The sequence below is a fragment of the Arachis ipaensis genome, chromosome B4 (genome assembly GCF_059453495.1).
Source record: "Arachis ipaensis isolate K30076 ecotype BB chromosome B4, ASM5945349v1, whole genome shotgun sequence".
In the NCBI taxonomy this organism is placed as follows: domain Eukaryota; kingdom Viridiplantae; phylum Streptophyta; class Magnoliopsida; order Fabales; family Fabaceae; genus Arachis; species Arachis ipaensis.
The window spans coordinates 10,479,724-10,498,352 of NC_142439.1; the positions used below are offsets into that span (position 1 = coordinate 10,479,724).

The 18,629-nt window shown below is 34.1% G+C and overlaps 1 protein-coding gene across 10 annotated transcripts; it reads right to left on the reverse strand.

Moving 5' to 3' along the window:
* Positions 1 to 612: 612 nt before the first annotated feature.
* Positions 613 to 12,082, reverse strand: LOC107638835 (SIT4 phosphatase-associated family protein). Of its 10 annotated transcripts, none has more exons than XM_088485732.1 (21): positions 11,849 to 12,082; positions 11,624 to 11,762; positions 10,664 to 10,767; positions 9,579 to 9,665; positions 9,416 to 9,491; positions 9,267 to 9,341; positions 8,300 to 8,353; positions 7,587 to 7,646; positions 7,273 to 7,389; positions 6,384 to 6,478; positions 6,067 to 6,263; positions 5,419 to 5,516; positions 5,159 to 5,262; positions 4,915 to 5,080; positions 4,672 to 4,794; positions 4,389 to 4,471; positions 3,797 to 3,938; positions 3,026 to 3,055; positions 1,978 to 2,048; positions 1,226 to 1,853; positions 613 to 887 (listed from the first exon to the last, which is right to left on the reverse strand). In XM_088485732.1, exons 2-20 carry the CDS (start codon positions 11,660 to 11,662, stop codon positions 1,277 to 1,279), a joined length of 2,298 nt encoding a protein of 765 aa, XP_088341858.1. In that variant the 5' UTR covers positions 11,663 to 11,762; positions 11,849 to 12,082; the 3' UTR covers positions 613 to 887; positions 1,226 to 1,276. The 10 variants fall into 10 exon arrangements, with proteins under 10 accessions (XP_088341858.1, XP_088341856.1, XP_088341854.1 ...); XM_088485730.1 differs by having other exon boundaries at positions 983 to 1,853; XM_088485728.1 differs by having other exon boundaries at positions 1,978 to 2,051.
* Positions 12,083 to 18,629: the final 6,547 nt, after the last annotated feature.

Genomic DNA, 18,629 nt, shown 5'->3' on the forward strand with positions numbered 1-18,629 from the left:
CAAAATTTTAAATGGTTAAATCTTATATTTATTTAAATTTTTTTTATTTTTCTATGGGTAGAATCAAGTAAGATAAAGTTTAGAATTTCACAAGTACGAATAAGGTTAGGACTGAGAAATTCTCAACCTGTGGGTAAGATAGGATAGAATTCGCGGGTAAGATAGGATAGAATCTAAACCCTACCCTACCCATTCGCGGGTAAGATAGGATAGAGTCTAAACCCTACCCTACCCATTACCAACCCTATCTGTAAGTGTAAAAAAATTTCACACAAACAAATAATTGTGTTTCCACATCAATTAAAATAATTAATTTTCAAACTTACTTAAAAAAATTATTTGGATGACCGAATAAAATTTTACATTAATCATGCATCAAAAATTAAAACTATTTTCAGCATTACGTGGAATGTACAATAACAATTTTCACTATAAACATGTAAGAATCAAGGTTTTACAACGGCCCCACTTTTTCAACCCGACTGAGGGGTAAGAGTTGAAAAACCATAGGAGTGACGATCTTCCGATCTTCCGTGTTGTTTAATGATGCCAGGGGAGTGACGAGATCGAAGTTAATGATTAGAGCCTAAATCATGTATAATACGACAGTTATGTGTAACTCGTCACATCAACTAAACAGCCTATTCAAGTAGGTTTTGGAAGGAATTTATACAATATGCTTAAGAAACCAACCAGTACAGGTTTCAGAATCCAGAGTATAAATGTATAATTTTAACAACTTTATTGAGAGCTCAACTACACATACCCTATCTCTTCATTTGTTCCCTTGGAGCACAAGTGCAACTCGCACTCATCAAGCTATCTGGTAGTAACAATCCGCGCGACCTGATCTTTGAGTTAACCAGTTGAGTAAGGGACTTCCCTTCCTATAAAAAATCATATAAGGTTACATTAAGAGAAAGAACAAGTCAAGGCAAGGAACTCATTTCCAGACCTAAACACTGGGAATGACGAGACGTACTTTATATGAACAGTTCATGAAAGAGGTGAAAATTCAGTAGCACCCTAACTGGACGAGCTAAAAATTGATATGAACAGGTGAAGAATTCAGTTGCACCTAACAGCATGAGCTAAAGCTCATTACACAGTGAATCTCTAGCTTCAGAACTAGGTGGGGATAACAAATCAATATTCCTATTAAAAATTGAAAGAGCACACATCGGTGTCCTATTTGCCGGCCAAACTCCAGAATTTATCTTCCCACCTGGTTAAATGTTGCATAGTTAGCCACCCTAGCAATTCACAGGAATTTACATTAGCTACTTGTACTTTCAGTCACTTTTTTGTCATCTGCTGTATCCTGCTTCTTGTCCTGACCATCAACCAATTCCTGATCCACAGAAGTAGCAGCATGTAAATCCAGATTTTCACTTTGTGTTTGAACTGGTTCACAGGTTTCAGTGCTTGGTCTCTCATCAAGAGATTCTGATGGTTCAGAATCCACTGGTTCATCCTTTGTAGGCGGATCACCAGATGAGTCAGATGATGGCTTAGTTGTGTCAGGATCTATGGTCCCTGATTTGATCTCAGGTTCTCCATTGGGAAGACCAGAAGGGTCACCAGCATCAGAAGACTCCCTCCATTCAACCCACTCAACTGGTTTTTCAGTTCCGTCATTTTCTAATTTTTGTATTGCTTCAGGTGATGATGTTGCAGTGTCTGCTAACTCCTCATCTTCACCCCCAGTTACATTATCATCTCTACTGGTATTGATGGCACTCTCCTCAGCATTAGGTGATGAAGAAGCAAGAGAGGCAGTTGAGCGCTCATTGACTGCCCGATCTCTATCCTCCTCGAAAGCAAACCAGTTGGAATTCGTAAAGAGAGACCCACTGCAAGTGGCAAGGCAAATGTTGAGAAAAACAAACCAAAGCAAAATTAACAGAACAGAAATGATAGTTCATTCCACTTAGAAAACTGAAATAATAATGACAAAAAAAAAGGCATGCCATTCACCTTTCATGGTCCTCTCCCAACCGTAAAGAAGAAATAACCACCTCTGCAGATTCATCATCAAAATAGACATCCTGCTATACATAATCATTAATATCAGAAGCTTCATTATGGTCATGAAACAAATCTAAGAAGAAACATAAGAAGTGAAAAAGACAATCATGATAATCACAATTTTAAAAAAAGAAAAGGATAAAATAAATTGTGCAGTGACTGCAGAGATTTGTGCAGGTGAAAACTTAAGATATACAGAGCTGGGATTGAATTCCAGAATACACACCTTGTAGCTAAGATCATGGAAACAGACATCCACGAATCACTACTACTTCTACCAACCCAAATGGTTGGAGACACTATCATAGACCACAACAAAAAAATATAAAATATACAAAGGGCTTGTAGAAAAGGCATAAACTATGGATATTCAAAAGAAATGTAGAAACATTAAGTATTCTCGATATTGAGGCACTATTATTGATGAAAACTCACACCAAGTTGGTATAGATAGTCTCTTTGTTTTGTCATACAGTTCATATATATTCTCTATCAACTAACAAAAATAGCTCAAATTGGATTTCAACTTCCTCATATTCCCTTCTTTCTTAGGTTGGTCTATAATTATTAATATCAAAATAGCCAATTCAAGCAAAGACTGCAAACAGTAAATTATAAAATAACACCTAGAAAATGCATTCAGTCAAGAAATTCACAAGAAAAACAACAAAGCTTAAATTCCAATAACCCACTCACTATAAGATCAAAAGTTTCCCAAGGTTAGGTGCATTAAACAAGCAGTCTAAAGCTCATATAACAGTATATGGAGACTGGAAGATCAAACATCTATGCCTGTATTGTATGCACAACATACTTGAGAGGTGAATGGTGAACCTAACTAATGCCCTAATGTAGCACAAATCTTGCACAAGACATTACCTTTTCCATCTAGGTTTAAATTGTTCATGTGAGAACATCCAAGTAATTAACTTCCACAAAGGTAATTATAAATTCAGTTCACCACAAGTCCTAGTACTAAGGAAAATAAAAAGCATACCTCATCATCTCGTTCAAGTGAGCCATGAACCTGAAACACATTTAGGTCAAGAATTAAGAACTATAGAAGACATTATGTTGATAAGTAATGGTACCAAAACAATAGTAAACAAAGCAGGATAATAATTGCCATTGAACTTTTGGAAGAAATTAACTATCAACCACTACAAAAAGCAGGAAGCGGTCCATGAAGAAAACATGCAAAAAGCACAAACTGACTATTTGTTGGAAAATTTTCATCAGCAATTTCACAAAATAAGTAGCAGCTGGTGAAATTGAGAAGAGTTTATTGGCAGTTTTCAGTAAGAACCACAATTTCCATTAAATTAAAGAACCTGAATAACATGCAAATTCCAAAAAAGCTGAAAAACTATGTGCTTTTCACCCTGCTTGGAATTGATTATAACAATGGAAAAACTGTTGCAACTCACTTTCTCGTACACTTGTACCTACCAGACAATTTCATAAATTACTCTTTTAGGCCTTCTTGGACCCAGAAAAAAGCTGTTGCATTTGAGTTAAATCACCTGATATTTTGACACTCCACACAACTTATCATTTTAGGTATTCAGTTTACTTCCAGCCATTTTTAATAAGACTGTTTAACTGGCAACAATAATAACAGATCAAGAACCAATACTATTAAGTTGATAAAATAAACCTTGAAATGCTCTTATGAAAAATTATACATGTTTAGTTTCAAAATTCAGGCCTATAAATAATGACACTAAGAAAAGCACATTCAGCTTTGGACTAATGTAAGCAACTTTACCTCTTCAATGTCTTCATTATTGTAAATACCATAACGGAAGGCCTGACTTAGGTTATTTGCCAAGGCTGCAACATCATAGTCCCGATCCTGGTAATCATCCTCATCACTATCCCTATTCCTGTCATGCAACGCTGTCGGTCTCCTGTAACAACCAATTTGTTTATAGTTGTTAGAAGACAACAGACATACATAAAACTGCACTTTGTGACCCACACTAAGATGGAGACTAAAGAGTTAGAAGAGAACCCACACAAAAGCCGCCACAGGTCATAACCCCAACAATTATAAGAATTTATTTTCAATGACCAAAAAGAGTCACAGTCAAGCTCTTTTGGTTTCAACGCGCACACTGACTGTAATTCTTTTTTGTAGCAGGATAAAAAATGAGTGAATGACTACAATCCCACAAACTTCAAACAGATGGTAGAGTAATATTCACAACGGAGCTAAAACACTCAATAGGATCTTTTCCATCGTAAATAGCATGCAGTCATCCAGGAGGGGGCAAATTTAATTTAAAGCTCATTTAGAGTACACGTGCTGATCAACCATTTGTTAGAAAGAATATGGAGCTAAGACAAATAGAACATACCCACATGCCCACTGATAGACATTTTCCACAGCATTCCGCTTTGATAGAATGTTCATGTACCAATCTGTCCATTCACTGTATCTCTGCGAATACAGAAAAGTTTGAGAAAGGGAGCTCAGGATAGACAGTGTCAACATTCATTTTATGCAATTAAAAGCTAAAACAACAGACATTCACTTACTGAAAAAAGCTGGTTGAACAATAGACATCAAACAGTATAGCCATACAAGTTTAAGCACTATAAAATCCTACCACAATAATTGCTGCAGACATAGTAACAGACCTGCAAATGTTCCTGAATCACACTGTTGTTATTGCCAAACTGGACAAGTTTGTTAGATATGCGAGTTAAGTGTCCTATGCTTCCTATCCTAGGTGGTGCTTTGTTTTCAGCATGTGTTGTTGGCTGCAAGATATTTGCAAATACAAATCGGATCATTAAAATGTTATTCATCTATATACAGATGAACATATTTAAACAAAAAATTTGTTCGAGACATGAACTATAGAAAAAATGCTGATGCACCTTGTTTGCACCAGATTCCAACGTGTTATGTTTTTCTGCTTGAATAATTCGCCCAACAAAATCACAATCACGGAGAAGATGTTCCACGAGAGAAGAATTCTTACTCTCCAAGCATGAAATTATGATATTTTCAACATGGTGATGCAAAAAGTTATTGTATGGGTACCTACAATATTCAAACAGTGTATTAGCAATAAAATTGGATAACTCTACCCCCACAAATAACAGAATTACTAAAACTTACTCAAAGAACAAGTCTATAATTCTTTGTACTGCTCCAAGATCAATCAATTTCTTTTCAGCAGCTTCACTACCAACAGTTACCAAGACCGATAGAAATTCTACAATCTGAAAGGATGTGTTCTATTAATAATTTAAAATCAAAGCAAAGCTGAAATTACCATTCAACATCTTCAAAACCATGGTTCAGGGTTTAAAATAGCAGTAGCAAAGGTCAACCACCAATGACTAAATCTCAAAAAGCAATGCATTTTGTCCACATACCTTCAAACGATGTTTTCCGAGAGGTGGTTGTAACTTGCCAAAGGTGGTTAGCAACTGACTTTCGGCAGAAGAAATATCCAAAAGCTTGAGTAGATCACCTACAGAAAAGAGACTGATGAGCATTTATTTTCTCCAGCAGCTTTCAAAATAAATCATGAAAACAAGACAAGTACACATGCCAAAACTAACTTAACTAATTGAAATGAACCCACTTAGTACAAAACACTTGTCAAATATTAGCCCTGGCGCCAAAAGCAAATGAGCTTAGATGGCATTCCATAACACCCAAGTCAGAGATAAACGACACACAAGGTCTTCATTTGGATGGGTCTAATCTAGGCAGTTAACAGGAATATAAAACATGATGAGTTCCCTGGAAAGAGGACCGAACTCAAACCACAGCCATTCAGTTTCTCTCATTTCAAAAGCCTTATTCCTAAACTAGACCTATAGAGAATTCCCTAACAAGCATCATAGTGGTGAAGGCAGGTTGGCTGACATCTGTCAACACCATCTGCAATAATGGCACTGGGGTAGCTATTAAAAAACATTATTTTAGACCTCATATGTTCTTATGATCCTAAAACAAATAAAGTTTTCTAACATCAAACAAGGAAGTAATAGGTTCTTTCTGGGAAGAAATTTTACCTAGGTTCTCAAGCATGCCATCAACGGTTTCAGGATTTGCAGTTACCGTAGAGCCATTATTCATTTTATATGCATTAAATCCTCCAATAGTAAGTTTCTTAGGATCTAGCAAAGATATACATATGGACAGAGAGTTAACAAGAACAGATTTTGGCCGAGAGTCCTCCAGAGCATGCCGGAATAATCTTCCTATGAAGCTGCAGATAGAAGATAATATAAGATATTAGTAAACAAAGAACACTTAATGTACCAACCTCAAGTCCCTAAAAATCAATATATGGTAGCATTCGTTTATAAAAGCTGTCTTGGGAGTATACCTCGGGCTTTTTATTTTGGAACAAAGCCCTGCTGGAGCACATCGTGTAATAGCACACAGGGTTTCTGCTGCATTAGCATGCACCTCAGGAGAATCCTGTAAAAACCACAGTAGAGGAATGTACTGTTAACATCATTCCCTAACCTCATTTCATAAAGAGAAATAGAGAATACGGTTACGTGCATTATCATTACACCATTCACTCGAGCTTCTCAGCAACAGGTCAAATGTTGCAGGGACCTTTTGATTACTAGGATATGTTTGCTCAGAAGGTAAAATATGGTTATTTCTTTCTTGGATATTGTTAAGATCCAATTGCAAGGCATGGGGACTTGAGTCCCACATTTAAAATATAGGAGGTTAATTGCTGGTTTACAAGCCCTTGATCTCTGCAACCCACTACGCTAGGTTTTTGTTGTGTGATTCTTCCCAAGGTTCTTATCGATTGATATCAAAGCCTTCCACCATGACTCTAAACTGAAATCAGGCAATGTGAGTGGTGTCTAACAACATCATAGTCTTCCACTAGGACAACTCCCCTGGCTTAGTGCACAACCATCCTGTAGGGGCACTAGGGCTGTGAAATTATGTTAGGATTCATACGCAAGATATGCGACTTGAGTCCCATTTCAGAAGTAGGGATCTATAGCCTTGTGCTCTCTAACCACAATAGCTAGCTTTTGTGGAGCGGTTCTACCAGTTCTTATCAGATTCTTGAGAATAGTGTGCTTGATTCATTTATGGCTTTTCTTCATTTATCTTGGTGTATATTATCTTCTTGCAAACAATATACTTTTTTAATTAAAAAAAATATCCCACTCCCACATAGTAGCATATCGACAACTGGGTTTTCCATATTTTTATATATTTTGAAAACCAACATTACTTACTGAAGAACTGAACTTGTCAACAATCATATCAAGCACATCAGTGTCTTCAATCCACTTCATTGCATCCACATGATTTACATACATATGCTCATCAGCACCAATCAAGCGTATCAAAACCTGGGTTTTAAGGGACAGAAAAAAGAAAAATTATTACCAAGATAACAATTTACTTGCACACTACAATACAAGGGAATAGAAATCTTAGTTACCCGTGGAAGTAAATATCTTTTTAAGACTAAAATAATATAATGCATGTGACCAGCAAAAGTAATATCATTAAAAAAATTCAAATATATTTTGTGCCATAAACCAACCTCCATGACAGATGTAATTCCAATCAAATCGACTAGTTTATTCACAATTTCCTGGTGAGCCTGGATAGCCATAAGGACAACATATTAGCAATTACAACTACACAGAAGCACAGCGCAATATATACCACAAAATGCAGAAAAGTTCAGACCTCAACATTTTGAACTTTCAAAACAATGACAAATAGTTACAATTAATTCATTATGCAACACTAGCGGCTTAAAAAGGATACTTTTAGATTTTTTTTTTAGGTATCTGTACAATGAAAAGGAGGAAGATAAATAGTTTGCATAGAGGAAGAAAGCTACATTTTGAGGAAGTGATTAAGAGTTTAACGACTGTTACTTCCAAGCATGGAAGGGATGTGAAGTAGGAAGAAGAAAATAGAATGAGTAGTTACCGTTGGTTGCTTCTAAGAAGTGGGTGATGGTGGTTTTTTCATAGGAGTAAAATAGATAGATGAAATTTGGCACAAAAATTGGTCAGGCTCCTTCAAATATTGTATAGACATAGATGTATAGATTTAGACGTACATATAATAAATCCTCAAGAGAGGACAAAGAGGCAAAACTTGTAATTATCATAACAATTAATTAGCAATATTGAAAAGAAAATGTCTAGTTCTGCAATAATCACGTCCACTATACGATTCAATGTGATACAGAGATGTTTCTATGTGGAATAAATAAATAAATAAAAGATGGGGTGGACTTACTTGAACATATTGCACAAAAGGAACTGTCTTCCGTAACAACAGGCATACAACTACCTAACAACATAAGAACTTGATAAATATGCACCCAAGATTATTTGTTTAGAAGATATTATAATAAATTAAAATGAGCGACAAGGAAAATAAACAGAACATAGTTATCAAATAATTATTCAAATTGTAAATCAAGAATGACATTGAATAAAAAAACAATTAGAAGAAATTAAAGAATAAGGAGTGAAAAGTAAACCTGCATATATATCATAGATCATATACATAATGTATATGCAGAATATATCAGAATCTGTGTTATATCACGGCAAAATACTAAATGTACTAACTTTAAACCATATACCACAGGCAGGATATCAAAGAATTATAAGATTATGTTATATCCCATCCTCCTCCTTCGCTCTAGCATTTTTTTTCCCCTTTATAGAACTTCATCATTTGCTCTATTCTTCTCACACTGCACCATCACACAAGGGACATACTAAGTCATGATAGGAATTTTGCCCATCTGTCCTTAGTTTATTTAAGGTAAAATGTGAAAATTTCAGGGTCTTTTCGGCTTTGGATCATGTCAGGTCTTCATCACCAACTCAAATTTTCTAATGCAACCCAGAAAAACTCAAGAGGACCCTGAATCCTAGAACACGATTCATGCAGCAATTCACTCTCCAATTGGGATTGTCTGTGTCGCAAATCGTATCACACCAGTCAACACAAATCACAAACCACAAGATTTCTACAACTATGAAACATACTGCTAATTTCTAATTTTGTAGAGCAAGTTTAGACCAACTCAACCAGCATTAGTTTTGAAATCGCAAATAAGTTTGAGGTTACAAAGCAGAATAACCCTTTGTGCGAAATTTTACTTCTAGTCAAGCTCAACTCTTCCCACTCCAAAAGTAATTTTTACAGTGACCAAGCATGCAGTAAAATTCAAATCTCACTAAATCAGTACCTTGCAAAAATATCCAGCAAGTAAATTTCCATGAGAGTGATCTGGCTCCAAAAAGGAGAACAACTTAGTCATCAACTGCCCAAAAAAAAAAAATGAATCAGATCTTCTCAAAAATAGTGAGAAAAAATCATTTAGATATAATGTCTTACTTCCTCATCCTCTACAAGAGTCGTGAGTATAGCATCAACTTCGCAGGTGAATACCTCACAAGCAATAAAAGGGAACCTGTTACAGAATAATAGGAAAAACATGTATCATCACAAAAATCTACCAAACAGGAACTTAAAGCAATATCCAATCCAAGCAACCTACTTGAAAGTTCGCTTCTTTTCAGCATCCTCAGCAGCTTCTTCAACGATGTAACGTATCAATTGTTCAACCTGTGCTTTTCCAGACAAACTGCAGTACAGCAGTAGACAACATAAAACCATTAAATGAAAAAAGAAAAACAACAGTACTTCACCAATCAGATAGAGGGTAACCTAACTGTCTTGGGGTGAGGGTGGGATAGACAAAACCATCAAGAATGACCAGTTTAAAAGTGTTTCCAATAAAAATAATTTGAAATAGGACATAATTTGAAATGGGACTTTGTTGTTTCACTGTAACAATTGGCCAATCACATAATATAGTATCAATAAGGGACTAATTTATCTAGAACACAATTACACAACCAATATCAAAAGTTTAAGAATACGGAGTTAAAATCATAGGCAGCAAGAGACAACATCAAGGAGTTTATTAGACAAAATCTGTGTCTTTTCCTAAGTGGCTGTTTCAATATGTGGTGTTGTGGATTGGGGAAGGGGGGGATGAAGAATCCACCTAAGCATCCATAAAATAGTTTTACCAAAAAAAATTACACTAAGATACTTCATTAACATCATCCTGGGAAAATTAATCAAAGCAGGAACAATAAATAACTGAAACTGCAGTATGAATTAAGAAAGTCAACTAATAACAGGGTTAATAGAGTTATTCAATTTATCTTTTCACTGTGTATACTTTAGTCTTTGGTTTTCAATTATTTCATTGTAGACCCATAATTACCAATAATCTATGGTGTTTTACTATTGTCATCATGGCAACCTTTCATCTAAATTATGTCACCAAGCGACAGATCACAATGAAAATATGTTAATAAATAATCATGTTAATATGAACGGCTTTAATTATTTCAAGCAAGTCTCTTGTCATACCATTCCCACCCATAAGCAGTATTCATAAGAAAAGTAATTATTCATAAGCTGAGATCTTAAGCTGTCTAATGAATAATATTATAGTTCACTACATAGAGACCAGTTTCGTCAAAAGAAAACAAAAGCAGATAAAACGACTAAAACAAAGCCAAAAAAATTCTAATAAGAAATTCATCCTAACAGAAATAAGAGTATTACAAATTTATAAGGCGACTATTAAGAGCTTTGCATTCTTGTATAATTTCATCTTCATCAAGTAGTTCTTCCAAAGTGAAATTGTCCCTATCCAAAATGGTCTCCACCTGCAATATAATACAATACACATAACAAATAATAAAATCACTAACAAATTGAAGTTAAATCGATTTCAGACTCCCAAAGAAATAAGGAATAAACGCAATCCAAATTTTAACTCTAGACTACAGGTTGCAAGCTTTCCTACACCTTTGAGAAAAAAGATTTTATTTGGAATATCAAAGAAAATGTTAGAAATGAATTGCGTCTTTGTTAGTTGTGAAAATAAACCTTCTCATAAATTACAATGCAGCAGATTATGTACATACTACTACTGTTACACTGATCTTACGAACTCAAACATTTCTGAATTCATTCAAAGCAAATTTAAGCCAACAACCACCTCTCAGTATCGTTGGTTTAGTATAATATCTGCAAAGAATTCCCCCAAGAGAACCTAAAATTCATGTGACAGTAACTACAAACAGTAAGACGTACAAGAAATCCATCGCCGTACTATTCAGGCAGGGATCTTCATGCACCAAACAAAACATCCAAGATTATGGAATAGTATATCAAATTTCAAAAACATCATTTCATGTAACACTGCGCAAATTTCACCACCAAAAAGAAAAATTCACATCGACCAATCATGGCAAAGCACCGATCACTCTGATTCTCACAATAGCAACAGCATCAGATTCCACAATCAATCATCCAAAAACTAAATCAAATCAATCGCATAGTAAATTAATTGCAAGAACCCTCCGTACGGCCACATTTTCCATAGAACCAAACGGAAAATCAAATCCGAGCAAACACCACATAAATTAAAACAACCAACAAATCAGTGCACTAAAGCAGCTTGCAGAACAACGCACAAAAATCGAAGAAGTATATGAAATGAGAGAGTACGGAACTCACAGGAGACGCAGTAGACAAGCCAGCCATGCGCCAAAACATCTTGAATTCTCAGAGGAGGAAGAAGAAAGAATCGGATCTGGCAGGGCGCAGAAACCCTAGCGGCTCGGGTTCCCAAATCGAATCAGGAACGGGGGAAACCCTAGAATCGGGAACAGCGAGGAGGTTGGATAGATCGAAATGGAAGCGAAAAGCAGAGAGAAAGAGAGAGTGAAAACCAAAAACCACCTTAAATCGCGGGAGAAAAGATTGTTTACAAGCAAATGAATAGCATAGCACTGCAACCTTTCATCAAAGCATTCATTCGTATATATATATTTACTGTGAATGTGAATTTTGAAATTTGCATAGGCTTTATTAGCTTACTCTCTTATTCATTTTGATTTTTCTTTTTCTCTCATTTGCACACATTCTTTCTTTCTTTCTTTCTTTTTTATTTGAAGAGGGGAAAAAATATTTCTCAAAAAAAAGAAAAATACACAACAAATTTATAAAATCATTTAACGAGAATTAAATAATATATATAATTTTCTATTTTTTATTGATTGGTTCCATTATTTTTAGAATAATTTTGTCATATATAATATAATATTATATATGTAATCTTAGGAAAAGTGAGTTCAATTTATATGAAAGACTTTAGATAAAATAATAATTTGATGTGATTTTGTATGAAATTGAAAAAATGATGGGTAAGGAAATACAAAATATCATGAACTGTTTATGGCTTCTCCTCCAAAGTTGGAGGATTATTGTTGTCCACTTGCTAAGTCGCTAACGGGAAGCACTCAACGTGTCTCCAAATTTTTGGATCACATTTTCTTTTCTCTGATAAATTTCATTCCTCTGTTGATATAAAATTTTGCAATCATAAGATAGTCAAAGAAAAGCTATCGTCTAAAGTCTAAACGGGACAAATAAATAAATAATAAATAAGGAAAAAACTATGGTCTAATATAAAATATCAAATTAGTCTTCAAAATAATTAAATGCTTTAATAATTTAGTTTCTAAAAAATACCACTAAATTAAATTATTATTTTGTATAATTTTGTTTGTGTATCACTGTTAAATATTACATAATGAATTGAAAAATGGCATATAATAAATTAAATTTATATGTCTATATTTATTAATGACATGTGAGTATGTGACAAAATGAACATTATATTAATCTTTTTTTAAAAATCAAATTGAATTGCTGAATTTTTTTAAAAACAGGTTAATTTAAGCATGATATTTCGTAAGTCTATTTTGAAGATAACCCTCTAAGCTATCTCCTTGCAGCATTTATCGCCAATCAACATCATCAGTAACGTAATTTTGCAGTGAATACGATAAATATAAATACAATAATTGTGTAGCAAAACAATGCCATCTTTTCTTCTTTCTTTCCTTTTTTTTTTTTTTTTTTTGATAATTTTGCATGTCCATTTTGTCAAAAACCTTTTCTCCAGGATACCCAAAAAAAAACTTTTGTCCAGTATTTCAATTTCAATTAAGAACTAAATTTGGAACAACTGTTTGTTTGAACCTAAACCTTTTTCACCTTTTAATTTATATATATGGTTGTGTTTGTGTCTTTGAGGTATATTTTGGAGAAAATAGTTGATTTTGTATTTTCTTAAACACCATGATGCACTTAAGAATTTGCCGAGGTAAATTTATCTTTTATAATAAGTTCCAACGTTTTTAGAATTAACCTCAACTTTTTTAAAATTTAAGAAAAAATTGAATTCAACCCACCGAATTGTTAATTTTGAAAATAGTCTCAGTAATTTTTGTTTGTCCTTTTATATTCTCCAGAGTCACCAATAATCTTCATTTTTAGGAATTTCACCTCTCAGCAAATCATATTAAAATTTTTTAGCCAATTTTTTTCTTCTCTATCATAACACATTTTTTCTCACTTAAAATTATTTTTTGTTTCATTTATTTGGCCATTTAAATTTAATTTTTAGCTAAATATGTTAATTTATTTATTTATAATTTTGATTTATTTTTTCATGAAATATCCATTTCTTTAGAATAATAATCAAAGATCATCACTAAATTAAAATATATGAATTATATTAGGATGACTATTTGAGGATAATTATTATCTAATATTGAATAATTTTATTGGATGTATTTATAATATAATAAATTTTATATTTATTAGCAATAAAAGAGTAATTCTCTTTCTAAATCGAACAAAAAAAAAAAAGAAGAAAAAGATATTTCATATTTTAGCTTATATATTGTACTATATTTTTGCTACACTAGAAAACAAAAGACTAAAATAACAATAATGTGTTGAAGGATGGGTTTGCTTGGTGTATTGGAGATTTGAACCAGAATTTTTGGTTTTCTAGCTGGAGGAGAGAAGGACGGTTATCTAATGAGATGGATTATGTCCACATTTCTGATTCGAATCTCCGGATACAGGATATTTGGTCGGTTGGTAGGTGGCATTTGGATACTCTTTATTCTCCTTTATCTCAAAATCTGAAAGATAATATTCTCTCTTACAATCCAGATGAACAAGCAGGTCCGGAAGTGGGTTGGTATTGGAGTGGGTCTGCTGCCAAAGTCTATGACTCACGCAATAGTTACTTGTGGTTGTGTAAGCAGCTGTTTGGTTGGGAGGAGAGGGAGAATTGGCTTTGGCTTTGGCGTCAGCTTGTTCCGGAAAAGCATAAGTTTTTGGCTTGGTTGTGTCTTAAGGAGGCTCTTCCTACTGCAAGTTTTCGCTTTAGAAGAGGGATGTCGTCATCGGATAGGTGTCCAAGATGTCTTTCTAGCCAGGAATCGGTTATACATTGTATTCGGGATTGTCCAAAAGCTCAGCTTGTCTGGCAAAGGTTGGATATTCCTTGTCATCCTTTAGATTTGAAGAACTGGTTCTTGTATCATAGCAGAGAGCACCCGTTCAAGTTCTTTTCGGGACTTTGGTGGATATGGCGAGCAAGGAATAACGACATCTTTAATCCCCACGAAACTTGGCCTCCGGAAAAAGTCATTTGTCTGGCATTAACTTCAGAAAAGGAGCTTAGAAATATTTTTGAATTACAACGTATGTCCCTTCCCTCTACTCTAAATGGTTTTTGGAATCCCCCATCCATTGGTACTTTTAAGATTAATTGTGATGCTAGTTATTTTGGTTCGGGTGATAGTGTTGGTTTTGCTTGTGTTATTAGAGATTGTAATGGGAGCTGGCAAAGGGGGTGTTTAGGAATGATTGAGAGTAATAGTATTCTTCAAGGAGAATTGTTTGCTATTTGGAGAGGATATCTCTTAGCTTGGGATGTGGATCAACGAGATGTTATTTGTGAGACAGATTGTGTGGAAGCATTTAATCTTGTTACTCAAGATGGTTTTGGGTTTATTGATCCACTGGTGCTCAAAATAAGAGATATCATGCATTGGAATTGGCGTGTTGACTTTCGTTTGATTATGAGAGATGCAAACACGGTGGCAGATACTATGGCAAAGATGGCGATGAAGTTACAACTTTCGCATGTGGAGCTTCTTTCACCTTGGGAGGAGTTTAAGAGTAGTCTTAAACGGGACTGTCCCTCTATTTAAGCAGTTCCTTGTTTTGTTTCTTTTGTTTTTCTTTGTTTAATTTATTTCAGTCACCAAACAAAAATAACAATAATGTAAATACAAATTAGACATGGAATAGGCTGAACCCAAGCCATAGATGATTGCATTTTTTATGAAAAGATAAAAGAAGAGATATGTTAAACGATATATTTATTTTCTCTAAAAAATACAAACACTCGGTAGCGTTTGTTTGCAGAGATTGGAACTGAGACTGAGATAGAGACTCAATATTATGTTTGTTGAGTTAGAGATTCATACTTAAATTTCTGTTTTCGTCTTTAAATTTTTAGTATTTCAGTATCTCCAAAAAGTAGGGACACTGGAGACAGAAAATTTTAAAGACAGGACAGAAATTTTAATTATAATTTGTACGTAAATTACCCCATTCTAATTCAATAATTTTAACATTAACCCTAATGTAAATCAGGGCTTCATCTTCTTCACTGCAGCCTCTGAAGCACCATTTCAAGAACGGCCATCTCGTCGCCGCTGGCCTAGCCACCGCTAGGTAAGTGATTTGCCGCTTTCAAGTTCATCTTCGTAGCCCCCTTCTTCTCATCTCGTCGTTTTCTCCTTCACAGGATAATCGAAGAAAGAAGCTGCCGCCTCTCGCCGGTTGCTGTCGACGTCAACCACTAACTCGTCATCCTAGATGCTCTGACCTAGGTTAGTTCTATACAAATGTTGTTTAATTTACTGATTCCTTTCATTTTTTCGGTCGTGTCCTAATCTGTGTATTTGTTCGTGACCTAATAATAGGACTTTTCTCTTCTTCTGATGTTCAATTTGATCTGTGAATTTAACTATTACTGTTGTGTAATGCTTAAATCAAATTTGTTCGTGTTTGAAAGGTGTATTTATACTCAGAACCTGTTAAGCTTTTGTTTTATTTGGCTACTTAGTTTTGGAAAAATTAAAATTTGAAATGAGACAAGTTACTATTTTGCTTGATTTGTCGTTATTTTGTTAATGGTGTGAAGTAGTAGCACTGAAGTTGAAGAAATTCTTTACTTTGTGTTGTAATGTAGTTTAGATTTTGTTCCTTTGTTGAAAAAATAGAGCAGACTGTCTGATTTATATAATGTTAAAGGTATTGTAATATAGTTCAGGTTTTTAGTTGCTTGATTTATGTCAATTTACCTGCTTTTTCATGTTGCTCTTAACAGTATTGTGTAAAAAAGTCTAGTGCTGAAAGCTTGAAATTGAGTTTAAGGCCCTCTCTGATGTAACTTCTGAAATCCTATGGATGAAAAATTTATTAGCTTAGTTGTAGTTTAAGAGTTGTGGCACTCCTGTAATATATTGTGACAATGCCAAGGCTATTCCACTATAGCTAATAAAATTTTATATAAAGCACTTTATTTGAAATTAGGTTGCACTTTGTTAGGGGAACGTGTTAATCAGTATCAGTTTTGCAAATTGTGTATATTTCAAGAGTTGATTAAGTTGTTGTTATCTTTACTAAACCCCTCTCTTATCAAATGAAGTAGACTTTTTATTTTAGCTTAAAGGGTAAAAACTAAGAGAGTCTTGAGTCTATTGAATCTTTAAAATTAATGATTATTAAGTTAATTTGAATTATTTAATTTGCACAACTCTAATTAACTTTTCTCTTTTTAGTTGCTTGACTTGTTAAGACCTTGTTAGTTAGTATAACTCCAACTAATTTTTCAGAATCTAATTTGTTAATTTATTGGGGCCTTGCTAATTAGTATAACTAACTAAATTTTACACTCCTTACTTGGTCAACTGGTCACAACGAGACTTTGCAGTTTAGATCAATGAATTCTAATAGCCTTTTCACGTTTTATTCGTTAACTTCTTAGGATGAATAATCTCAACCACATTAACAAAGTTTGTATGATAATCATGGATGATTCGAAGTAATAACTCTTGACACAACTCTTTCAATCTCAACCACAACAGCTTTTGGAAGACTTTGATTTGCTTAAAGTAACTGAAAAATTGACTTTTAGTTTATGAAATGAGAGAGAAAAATCGATATTATCACTTCTACTGTGTTTCTATTGTATTTTCTGTTTTGATTTCCAATTGAAACTAAAATAAAATTGAGATGTAAATTGAGTTACATGTCTTTTGATTCCAGTTTTTTATTCTTCTTTTTGGTTCTAAGAAGATATAGCAGATTTTACATGAAGAAATGTTAGATTAAGTTGAATGTTTATGTGTTTTTTAATGTAATGACTTTGATAGGAATAAATGGAGCGGTCGAAAATTATCAAGCAATACGTGTGTTTTTATGAAGAGATGAGATCCAAGTATGAAGGATTCTATATCTGAGTATCATAACTTTCTATAGATTATAGGATTGCTTGGGAGCATTAGATGGAATTTGTATAGAGGTGACAGTTTCTGAGTTTGAAAAGGCAAGATATCGAACAAGAAAGGGTAAAATCTGCACCAATGTCTTAGGAGTTCGTAACTGGGAGACGAGATTTGTTTATGTACTCAATGGATGGGAGGGATCAGCATATGATTCATGGATACTTCGAGATGCAATAACTTGTTGTAATAGTCTTAAGATACCCCACGGTAATTATGCCATCTTTGGACTTAAGCCTATAAATATAGCTTGAGTTCACAATAGTTAAGCTTACGTTGTTTGCATTACTTGTCTATAGGTAATTACTATTTAGTTGATGCTGGTTACACAAATGGTCCGGGGTTTCTAGCACCATATAGAGGTACTCGATATCATGTTAGAGAGTGGGCCCAAGGAGCACGTGTACCTCGCAATTACTAAGAATATTTTAATAGGGTTCATTCTTCTGCCAGGAATATTATTGAGCGATGCTTTGGTTTGCTGAAGAAGAGATGATCAATCTTAAGAAGTCTTAGCTTTTACCCTCTAAAGACACAAACTCAAATAATTATTGCTTGTTATTTGCTGCAAAACTTTATTCGAAAGAGTATGGATATGGATCCGGAGGAGCAAGGTAGCATATTAGAGGAATTTTTGCCCGATGGAGATGAAGCACATGACGAAATGATTGATGTGGCTGAAAACACGAATGAGTGGACACACTGGCGTGCCAACATAACAACTGAGATGTATGAAGAGTGGCGAATAAATCGTATGAAATAGTAATAGCTTAATTTTTAGCAGAGTAATGAACATTGTAATCGATTAAGACGTGTTATAATAGCTGCATTTTAATTTGTAAGACTTGTTGTGAAGGAAAACATTGTAATAGTAACTTTTTATTTGTAATAGCAACTAATTGTCTGTGGCTTACTGAAAAATATTTGTATTTGTTCATGTTAATTTATTTGTGGTTTGTGGTTTACTTGTGGTTATTTATGTTAATTTTTGCTTTTAGGGTGAAAATGTTTGTGGTTTGTGATTTATTTTTAATTTTGTGTTACTTTTTGGTTATATATGTTATTTTTGTTGTTTAGGA